The 11,766-nt window shown below is 45.0% G+C and overlaps 1 protein-coding gene across 1 annotated transcript; it reads left to right on the top strand.

Moving 5' to 3' along the window:
• The first annotated feature begins 246 nt into the window (after positions 1-246).
• On the top strand, positions 247-3,015 carry Loricrin (loricrin cornified envelope precursor protein). Its single transcript, XM_076574496.1, has 2 exons — positions 247-349; positions 1,448-3,015. Exons 1-2 carry the CDS (start codon positions 247-249, stop codon positions 2,875-2,877), a joined length of 1,533 nt encoding a protein of 510 aa, XP_076430611.1. The 3' UTR covers positions 2,878-3,015.
• Positions 3,016-11,766: the final 8,751 nt, after the last annotated feature.

Raw genomic sequence — 11,766 nt, 5'->3', positions numbered from 1 at the left:
CAACCCATATCAGACATTTTGAAAACAATTTCTGCCATCCACTCTTGGCTGGCTGGCTCCAATGACCAACCTGCTCACAGTTACATCAGAGAAGTGGCCAGTCATACTCTAAACGCCTATCCCTATCCCAAGAATTCCAAATCTTCATGAATGGGTCAATCCTTTGCTTGCAATCACAAGGAGGTGGGGCCAGGAGTTACTAGTCACGTAACTGGGGCCAGACTTGAGGAGGTGCTTGATCAATAGATGAGTCAGACAGACCAGGCTAAGAGTATAAAACCTCAGGAGCCCCAGTGTTCCTCACATCACCATCATCTCCTTCCCTCACTCACCTCCCCTGGTGCTTCGGGTAAGTGTGGGCTCTCCTGGCTCTCTGGTCTCTCCAGCTGGCCTTGCTCAGCTTGCAGAGGTTAAGGGACAGGACCCCTCTCCCCCTTTGGAAGCTACTACATTGATATTGAGAAGGGGTTTAGGAATGCACTGGGAGAATGGTAAGATGCTGCTGGGCTGGTGATGTTTCTTGGTCTTCTAGCCAGAACCTTGAACTCTGCCAAGAGAGTACTGCCTCTTACAGAGGCTCTGAGGGCTAGAACATGGAAAGGCTCTGCAGTGGATGCCCAAGGCATCCTGCCGTGGACTGGATGAACCTTATGAACCTGTCAGGAGAGGCTGAACACACTATCAGAGAGTGGGGAGGATAAGTCATAGAATGATGCTAATGGGAGATTTTGGAGGAGCCATCTAAACCCAAGCCCTGCTTTATGGAGGCAGATGTTCTGACAGATAAATGACTTGTGAGATCCTGGGCTACCAGTTCCTACTAGCTGCAGTTCTCTATCAAACTTAGACTCCTGCATATCCTCAAAAAGATGCCTGCTATCTTCTGGTCAGATGTGCTGGTCCAAGCCGTTCAGTACCCTTCCCTCTTTCTGCAGGCAGAACCACAGGAGAGCTGCTTTGTCTAATAATTGGCCCTTGGAACATATCTTCACTCAGTAGGACAGATCAAGAGTTTGAACTGAGGGCTATTGCAGAAAATGAGTCCTATAGTCCACTAATGTCCAAACAAATCTTTCCTCTTGGTGTGCTGGGAATGGGTAAAACCCAGGTGGAGATTTAATGCAATTTTCCATTGAACTTAGAATCAGGACTGGGACTTGGGAGCACCCTAAGGGAAGGAGTGTTCCTTGATAGAAGATAAGAAGTAGACAGGAATGTGGGGTGCTCTGACCTCCAAATCACACAGCAGAAGTCAGGCAAAGTTGAGGGGAAAGGGAGGCACCGCTAATGGAACTTTTGTCCTAGCAAGAACTCTCCAGCCCCTGAATGAAATTCAGAAGCCTGGTCTGCTTCTGAGTGTCAGAAGGAGGCTGCCATGGATGCAGCTGATTCCTTCACAGCATCCTCTTGCTGCTGGTCCAATGATGCTCTTCTGCTCTTCCTCCAGGGTTCTCCTTCTCCTTAAACAAGATGTCTCACCAGAAAAAGCAGCCCACTCCCTGTCCTCCCGTGGGTTGTGGAAAGACCTCCGGTGGAGGAGGCGGTGGCGGCGGCGGTGGTGGCGGCGGCGGAGGCTGTGGCTACTATAGCGGTGGCAGCGGTGGCGGCTCCAGCTGTGGAGGTGGCTCATCTGGAGGCGGCTCCAGCTGCGGAGGCGGAGGCGGTGGCTCCTACGGAGGCGGTTCCAGCTGTGGCGGAGGAGGTGGCTCCGGTGGGGGCGTCAAGTACTCCGGAGGCGGTGGCTCCAGCTGCGGCGGCGGCGGCTACTCCGGGGGCGGCGGTGGCTCCAGCTGCGGCGGCGGCTACTCCGGGGGCGGCGGTGGCTCCAGCTGCGGCGGCGGCGGCTACTCCGGAGGCGGCTCCAGCTGCGGAGGCGGTGGCGGCTCCGGTGGGGGAGTTAAGTACTCCGGTGGCGGAGGCGGCGGCGGCTCCAGCTGTGGCGGCGGCTACTCCGGCGGCGGCGGCGGCTCCAGCTGCGGCGGCGGATCAGGAGGCGGCGGCGGCTCCTACTGCGGAGGCTCCTCCGGAGGCGGCGGCTCTGGTGGCTGCGGTGGCGGTTCCGGAGGGAGCAAGTACTCTGGCGGCGGCGGCGGTGGTTCCAGCTGCGGCGGCGGCTACTCCGGCGGCGGCGGCGGCTCCAGCTGCGGCGGCGGCGGCGGCTCCAGCTGCGGCGGCGGCTACTCCGGAGGCGGCGGCTCCAGCTGCGGCGGTGGCGGCTACTCTGGCGGCGGCGGCGGCTCCAGCTGCGGAGGTGGTTCCTCCGGTGGCGGCGGCGGTGGGTCGGCGCAACAGTATCAGTGCCAGAGCTACGGAGGCGGCTCTAGCGGGGGATCCAGCTGCGGAGGCGGCTCCTCCGGGGGCGGCTCCAGCTGCGGTGGAGGCTACTCCGGTGGCGGCGGCGGCGGCGGCTGCGGTGGTGGCTCCTCCGGGGGCGGCTCCAGCTGCGGAGGAGGCTACTCCGGTGGTGGCGGCGGCAGCTGCGGCGGCGGCTCCTCCGGGGGCAGCGGCGGCTACTACTCGTCGCAGCAGGCCACCCAGAGCTCCTGCGCTCCCCAGCAGAGCTACGGAGGGGGCTCTTCAGGCGGAGGTGGTAGCTGCGGAGGCGGCTCCTCTGGTGGCGGCGGCGGCGGCTGCGGCGGAGGCTACTCCGGTGGCGGCGGCTGCGGCGGAGGCTACTCCGGTGGCGGCGGCGGCGGCTGTGGCGGCGGCTCCTCCGGGGGTGGCAGCGGTGGTTGCGGAGGCGGCCACTCCGGGGGCGGCGGCGGCGGCTCTAGTTGCGGCGGCGGCTCCTCTGGGGGCGGCTCTGGAGGTGGCAAGGGTGTCCCTGTCTGCCACCAGACCCAGCAAAAGCAGGCGCCTAGCTGGCCCTGCAAGTAAGGTCCCCAGGTTGCCACGGAGACGAAGGAGCTGGAGGTGTTCTCCGTGGGCGCCGGCAGGCTTAACTTTCTCATGAGATTGCCCGAGGGTTTCCAGACCCTTCGCATCTTGACACCCCCCACCCCCGCCCCAGAAGAAGCCATTGAGTCACTCAACCTGCATCTTGTTCTGCAGATGTTCTGTCTTGGTTTCTGAATGACTACCTCCCAACTCCAGTACCTCCTCAGTCAATAAATTTGCAATTCATGAGAATCTCTGAGTCTCCAGTAGTTTTTGCAGCCTGTAAATTCACTCACTCCATCCTGTCCTCGCTTCTTCCACTTATTCATTCACACTTACATTAATTCAACAAGTATTCTATCCAAAGGTAGGGGGAGTAGATGGGATGGCTGGCAAGTGATGACCAAGAATGTGAACCAGTTTGTCCCCCAAACACAAAGGACAGTCTTCACTGGACATCTTCCACATCCCTGTGAGTTGGGCAGTCACCAGGGGTGGGTCAGGTCTTCTTAAGGCAGCCTACCAGGCAATTTCTTGCAGCTCGGAATTTACTCTCCAAGTTCTGGAAGTCGGGCGGCTTTGTCCAGCAGCACTAGCATGCCGCAAGGACTAAGAAAGAAAGAAACGCAACAGCCCCTTTGAAACTGTCCTCTCCTGCCCCTTTAGCTCTTCTGCCCCTTCCCAATCCTTTGTGCTGAAGAGAACCCTTTGATCAGATTTTAGCTAACTAGATACCAGAGGTCCAAGTCCATTGACATGTTCTGACCAGAGAAGAAGGGCATGACCCCTGGACCAGAAGACCCCTGCCCAGGTAATCTTCCTGCTGATTGTAACTACTTTCCTTTCTCCATAAGTCCATGACCCATGGTAGAGCGTTGAGACAAAATAAAATAAAATAAAATAAAATAAAATAAAATAAAATAAAATAAAATAAAATAAAATAAAAAGCAAAACCCACTATGTCTTCTCAAGATTGCCAGTCCTTGAATAAACCTGATTCCTTCCCACCAATGCAGCTCTACTGAATACTGATACCAAAGCAGGGGAATGCCTGGTTTTGTTACTGTTAGCAAAATATTACATCAGATACTCAAGAGCCTCCACAGTGTGCGAGGTACTCTACTGGACATCTACAGGGACAGAAGGCGGCCCTCTTGAAAGGTTAAAGGAGGGCTTTCATCCAACTTGGAAGGTATACCATAAATGTGTGAAAGGCTCAACTTCAGTACCACAGGTACTAGAAGTCCCATCAGTACAGCCAGGTCACTGGAGAACATAGGAAATCTCGTAACTAACCAAGAAGAAGCTAGAGTTGCTCCAAGGGATTTGTGACCTATGCAGCAGTTGGCTGGATGCAGACTGTCTCCTGGCCAGATCCTATTTCATAGTCAGATTTTATCAGCTTTTAGGCAAATGTTAGCTTACTGATTTACTCAAATTAATTGTGCTACATTAAAAAGTCAATATGCCTTTCCGATGTTCAGTTAATGTTAGAAACAAAAAGACTTCACATGACTCTCCCATGTGGAGTCATCACCACCTTCATCATTTTGCATCAGAGACAGAGAAAGCAAACCAAGTAGCAACCTCAGTGACACGGTAGTCCAACCACCACGTTTTTAATAACTAAGTTTATTCTCTAACATGGTTATACATGCCACATAATACATCCTGATTACTCACAGCCCTATCCTTTTCTATCTCCCTCCCAACTCCTACCGGTCACCACATTCCCTACAAAACTCTTTCCCACATTCTTGTCATTTTTTGTTGGTTTGTTTTGTGGCCCACTGACCAGGGCCATCTGTATGACCATGGGTTTGGAACTGTCCATTGGACTCTTGGGGTCACCACTGGGTACACAACTGAAGCAAATGACTCCCCTTCACAGAATCTATCAGTAGACACTGGTTCAACAAGGAGTGGTGGATCTCCACGAGTCCCTCCTCCATCCACGGCTAAGTGTTGGCAGGAGCAGTCTTGTACAGGCCTAGGTCAGGTAACCATAGCTGCTGTGAGTTCATGATTGCAGCGACTGTGTTGTGCGTAGAAGATGATATTGTTCAGCCTTCCTCTCTACCTTCTGTCTCTCACATTCTTTCCCCTCTTCTGGGGTGTGCTTTGAGTCTTAGAGGAATGTTTTGGTTAGGACTGAGTGCTCAGTTGTCATTTATTCTCAGCATCTTGAGCAGCCATGAATTTCTGCATTCACTACTGTTCTGTGCCTAGAGGCTTCTCTGATTAAGTTTGCAAGTAGCATTTGTCTATGAGCATAAACACAGATGTTTAGAAAGCAGTTTGATGCTACATCTATTTGGCTAAGAAAGGGTAGTAAGTGCCAGGTGGTGGTAGCACATGCCTTTAATCCCAGCACTCGGGAGGCAGAGGCAGGCGGATCTCTGTGAGTTCGAGGCCAGCCTGGTCTACAACGCAAGTTCCAGGAAAGGCATAAAGCTACACAGAGAAACCCTGTCTCAAAAAAAAAGGGGGGGGGGTAGGTAGTAAGATTCTCCCTAGGAACTATGACCTCCCTATCCATGTGTTTTGTATTTTATGCTTTGTTTTGTTTTTTAACCAGATTTGTAGTACTAGGCATGATTCCCTCCTGTGGATCAGATCTCTAATCCAGAGGGCTGCGAGTTACCCTACAACAGTTGTGCTACTGTTGCACAAGTGGCACCTCTTGTCTTGCAGCTTAATACTGCAATTTGTGGGTTTCACTGGGTAAAATCATTGATACCTTTTTCTCCCCTAGTAGCTTAATACTGCAATTTGTGGGGTTCACTGGGTAAGATCATTGATACCTTTTTCTCCCCTAGTAGCTTAATACTGCAATTTGTGGGGTTCACTGGATAAAATCATTGATACCTTTTTCTCCCCTAGTAGCTTAATACTGCAATTTGTGGGGTTCACTGGATAAAATCATTGATACCTTTTTCTCCCCTAGTAGCTTAATACTGCAATTTGTGGGGTTCACTGGGTAAGATCATTGATACCTTTTTCTCCCCTAGTAGCTTAATACTGCAATTTGTGGGGTTCACTGGGTAAGATCATTGATACCTTTTTCTCCCCTAGTAGCTTAATACTGCAATTTGTGGGGTTCACTGGATAAGATCATTGATACCTTTTTCTCCTCTAGTAGCCTGCATAGCATCTCCCAGCATTATGAAAGCTAATCAGTAGAGAGGAACTTTCCACCTCCTAGATTTTTTTCATATTTTGCAACTGAGGAACAATGTCTTATATATCGGTTTGGGGGATTCTGAGGCTTCCCTGTCCCAAAAACTCATATGAAAGTATTCCATACCTGATACTGGGAATTTTGTTTGGTAACCACTGATTCTAGGAGCATCAGCATGTAAGTACTATCCCTTAAAATGTTTTTAAACTACATTTTTATACGATACTAAATATAATAGATTTTCTTATGCCTTTTTCACACACCCTTCATTTTGGTAACTGCCATTCCCAACCTTTCTCCTCCCTCACACCACTGCCCTCCCAGATGAAACATTTCAACTCCCTCTACTTTCATCTTACCTATATTGTACTATCTCAACTCCCTTAAGGTGTCTCCCTACCAATAGTCCTTTCCTAAACTGGTAGCACACATTTTTAATCCAGCATTTGAGGTAGAGGTAGATGTCTCTCTGTGAGTTCAAGGCCAGTCTTGTCTACATAGCGGGTTCCAAGCCAGCCAGGACTACATAGTGAGACCTTGTCTCCAAAAAAGCCCCATTATAGTTGCCTGGTTTTCACTTGAACATCAAGTTAAACACACAAAACTAAAGACTCAAAACTAGAATCCACATATAAGTGAGAATGTGCATTTCTCTTCATGGACCTCTGTTACCTTATCAAGTATAATTTCACCCATTTATCAGTTTGCTTAAATTTTTCATAGTTTCATTTTTCTTTAGTGCTAAATAAAATTGCATTGTGTGTATGTACCACATTTTCACTATCGATTCTTCAGTTGATTGACATCTAGGTGAGTTTCATTTCCTATCTATTGTGAACACAGTAGCAATGAACATGGGTGAGCATGTATCTCTGTGTTAGGACAGAGAGTCCTTCAGGCACATGCCCAAGAGTCTTATATCTGGGTCATTTGAAGTTTTATTTCTAGTTGTTTTTAGTAATTGTCATACTATTTTTCAAAGTGGTCAGACTCCTTTACACTCCCACCAGAAGTGAGTATATAAGGATTCTCTTTACTCCACACCCAAATGAGCATTTATTGCCATTTGTATTCTTGACAATAGCCATTTGGCCAGGGATGAGATGGAATCTTAAAGTAGTTTAATCCACATTTCCATGATAGCTAAGGATACTGAACACTTTTTAAAATGTTCATTACTTGTTTGCATTTCTTCTTTTGAGAACTCTCAGTTGCATGGTCGATTCCTAAACTATATTGTTTTCTTGATGTTTAGCGATTTGAGTTTTTTGTGTATTCTAGACACTAAAACTCTGTCAAATGTATAGCTGGCAAAGATTTTCTCCAACTATGTGTGTGGCCTCTTCACTCAACTGACAGTTTTCTTTGCTGTACCTCTTTAGTTTCATGAGATCCTATTTGTTGATGATTGGTCATATCTCCTCCACTACCAGAGTCCTATTCATAAAGGGAACTATGCCTGTGTGTTGAAGTGTACTCTCTGGGTTTTCCTCTGGCAGTTTTGGAATATGAGATTCAGTGCTGAAGTCTTTGATCCATTAGGAGTTGAGTTTTTTCAGAGTGGAAGATAATGATCTAGTCCATTATTCTGCATGATGATGTACAGATTCTCCAGAATAATTTGCTCAAGATACTGTCTTTCCTCCAGTGTTTATTTCTGGCATTTTTGTCAAAAGTCAAATAGTTATGGTTGTGTGAACTTACATCTGTGTCTTCTACTCTATTCCATTGATCTGTGTATCGGATTTTGTGCCAGCATCACACTATTTTTACTACTATGCCTCTGTAGTAAAACTTGAAGTCAGATATGAAGATATTTTCCATAGTCTTTTTTTCTTCAAAATTGCTTCCAGCTCTCTGTGGTCTTTATTTTTTTCATACAAATTTTAAAATAATTTTTTCTATGTCCATGAAATAGCCCTTGAATTTTGATTGGGATGACATCAAATATGTAAATTGCTTTTGGTTGGAAGGCCATTTTCACAATATTAGTTCTTCCAACCCATAAGCATGGGAGGTCTTTCTATCCTCTAGCATTTTCCTCAGTTTCATTATTCAGCATTTTAAAGTTGTTTTTATGCAGTTTTTCATACATTTCAATTAAAATAAAACTACATCACTATGTCACTTTACCTTTTCCCCTTAAGCTCTTCCAAGACCCAACCTTCCACATCCTTCCATATCCACCTCCCCACTCTCAAATTGAAAGCCTATTTCCCAATTACTATTGTTACATGTATGTGCATATATGTATGAATATGTGTATATGTATATACACACAAATATATAAACATGACCTGCTGAGTTCATTTTTGTTGTTTGTGTATATGCAGTCTCAGGGTTGACCCTTTGTATTGGATGACAAGTTAGAGACCTCATCCTTGGGAGAAGCTAATTCTCCCTCTCAGTAGTCATCAGTTGCCTGTAGTTCCTTGTTCAGGATTATGACCCCATGAGATTTTCCTCCTTTCATGTTAGCATGTCTATTGATCTTGTCATGCCTCAGATCTTGTTTATGTAGCCTTTTCTATGAGATACTGTTTTACAGCAAACTTCCTGGTACTCTACCCCTTAAAATTTTTCTACCCCTTCTTCTGTGGTGTTTCATGAGCCATAAGGGGAAGAACTGTGATGTAGATGTATGGACTGCACTAGGCTACCCACAGTCCATTGAGCTCTGAATTGCATTCCATTGCAATTTTCTGTGGTGGACTCCATTAGCTATAGAAAGAAGCTTCTTTAATGAGGGATGATAGCTACAAATATCTGTGGGTATAAGGATAAAATTTAGAATATAGTAAGGAATTGTGCTGTTTGGCAAAGTGATAGTAGATTCTCTTCTAAAATCCATGGCATCACTAGCCCCAGGAAGTAAGCTATGTTTTTAGTACCAGATGTGGTTTCCCTCCTGTAGAGTGAGCCTTAAGTCCAATTAGACAGCTGCTGGTTACCACCATGTGAGTGCCACTTACTGTGCCTGTATAGATACCGTGCCATGCTGCTCATTGTTAGGATTCATAAGTGTTGCATCTGGGTAGAACTATTAATTGTTTTTCTCCATTGACAGTTTGCATAGTATTTTCTGATACTGTGAAAGCTAGACCACAAGAAGGGGGCTTTAGAGTTAGAACCAGCTCATATGATCTGAGCCTATGACCTAGTGTGTCTTCAGCAATCAGGGATTACTTTCAGCCTCTGAAAGGCACCCAAGGGCAACAACTTGTCTTCTTCCTGTTTTTCCAAAGCCTTAAGATGCATCATTAAGTTATTTATCTATATTCTCTCTGATTTATATTTTGATATATGTACTTAGCACTAAAAACTCTCCTATTGGGACTGCTTTCATTGTATCCCATAGATATCATTATGTTCTGTTTTGCTTTGATTTCACTCTAGAAATTAGATATTTCATTGTTGATTTCTTCAGGGACCCATTTATCATTAAGTGGTGTGTTGTGTAGTCTCCAGAAGTTTGTATACTTTCTGCAGTTTACCTTCCTAATGATAACTTATTTTGTTCCACTGTAAAAAGATATAATGCAGAATATTGTTGCAATTTTCCTATATTTGTAAAGGTTTGCTTTGTGTCCTAATAAGTGATCATTTTGGAGAAAGTTCAATGCACTACTAAGGAGAATGTGTAGTTTTCAGTATTTTCATGGAATGTTCTATAGAGAGCTGTTAAGTCCACTTAATTTACAGTGTCATTTAACTGCAATGTTTTTCTGCTTATTTTTTGTCTGGATGACCTGTCTATTGGCGAGAGTGGGAAATTGAAGTCACTCACTATCACTAAATTGTGATTAATCTGTGACTTTACATCTAATAGTATTTTTTTTTTACCAATTTGATTGTGCCTGTATTTGATGCATATATGTTTAGAATTATAACAGCCTCTTGGTAAATTCTTCCCTTAAGGGGTATGAGGTAGTCTTCTTTATGTCTTCTCAATAATTTTGGTTTTAAGTTTATTTTGTCAGTTATTAGAATAGCTACACCTGTTTGACTCCCAGTCACAGTTGCTTAGAATGCCTTTTTTTTTTTCTTTTTGGCCTAAAATGGTGTCTGCATTTGATGGCAAGATATATTTCTTTTGGCATTAAAAAAATGAACCCTATTTTCTAATCCAGTCTACCAGTATGTGAATTTCATTGGGGAACTGAGACTCTTAATATTCAGGGTTATTATTGAAAGATGAGTATTAGTTGTTCGGAGGTGATTTTTTTAGTGCTTTGTTAGACATCTTTTGACTACTAGTTCTAATATTACTGGTCCCCTCTGTCCCCGAACATGGTCTCATAAGTGTGTTTTTTCTTTTCTTCATTCAGAAGTATCCTCTGTAGAGCTGTCTTAGTGGTCATAAATTCCTTTAGTGTATTTTTATAATGCAACTCACTTATTTTTCCTCCTCTTACAAGAGATATTTTTGCGGGGTATCATATTTTGGGTTGGCAGTTTTGATATTTCAGAACCTAAAATGCATCTTTCCAAGCCCTTCTGTCTTTGAAAGTGTCTATCAAATAATCAGCTGTTGTTCTGATTGACATTTTCTTATCCATTACTTGGCCCTCTCTCTTGCAAATTTTAACATTTTCACTGTTCTGTGTTTTAAGTATTTTAACTATAACAATGTTGTAGGAACCTCTTTTCTAGTCTTGTCTGTTTGGTGCTTTGTATGCTGCATAGGCATCTCTTTCTCAAGGTTTGGGAATTTTTCTTCTACAATTTTACTAAAAACATTTTCTGCACCTTTGATCTAGAATTATTCTCTTCTTTTTATGAGCACAATGCACAGAGATGGTCTTTTCACGATATCCCAAAGATTCTGCATGTTCCAATTGTGCTTTAAGAAAAAAAAATTAAATAACCTTTTTGGTTTGTTTTTGTGAGTAAATGGTCCAGTTCTTCTACCAGCTCTTCAAGCCCTGAAATTCCTTGTGATCCATTCTGCTGTGGGATATTCTGTATGGCAAATGTGTTGCTCTGATTGGTCAATAAATAAAACACTGATTGAGCCTTGGCTAGGCAGGAAGTATAGGCGGGACTAACAGAGAAAAGAAATAAAAGAACAGGAAGGCAGAAGGAGTCACTGCCAGCCGCCGCCAGGACAAGCAGAATGTGAAGATACCGGTAAGCCACGAGCCACGTGGCAAGGTATAAATTTATAGAAATGGATTAATTTAAGCTATAAGAACAGTTAGCAAGAAGCCTGCCACGGCCATACAGTTTGTAAGCAATATAAGTCTCTGTGTTTACTTGGTTGGGTCTGAGTGGCTGTGGGACTGGCAGGTGACAAAGATTTGTCCTGACTGTGGGCAAGGCAGGAAAACTCTAGCTACACCATTCTGTTGGGGAGACTTTCCAGTGAGGCTTTTATTTGACTAATTAAAAATTTCACTTCCTGCTTGGGTTTTCTTCTCTAGCTGTACATCTTAATTGAACTTTATTTTCATGCTTGAAAGTTGTCTTCCCCATGTCATTCACCTTTCTGTGCTTATTCCCCTCCCATGTAAGGTCTTCCAGATGTTTCTAATCATTCATACCCTCTTTGAGTCCTTTGAATGTGTTTGTAATTGTTCTTTCGAGTTCTGTGTCTTGGATTTTAGGTTCTCCTTGGTGACAGACCATCATTTGGGGATTAGTGATTGCATGGAAGACATACTATATTGGTTTTGTGTATTGTTTATTTTTGTATGATGACGTGGGCA

The sequence above is a fragment of the Peromyscus maniculatus genome, chromosome 6, assembly GCF_049852395.1.
Source record: "Peromyscus maniculatus bairdii isolate BWxNUB_F1_BW_parent chromosome 6, HU_Pman_BW_mat_3.1, whole genome shotgun sequence".
Classification (NCBI taxonomy): domain Eukaryota; kingdom Metazoa; phylum Chordata; class Mammalia; order Rodentia; family Cricetidae; genus Peromyscus; species Peromyscus maniculatus.
The sequence above is the reverse complement of the archived record's forward strand: the minus strand, read 5'-3'. Positions and strand labels throughout refer to the sequence as shown.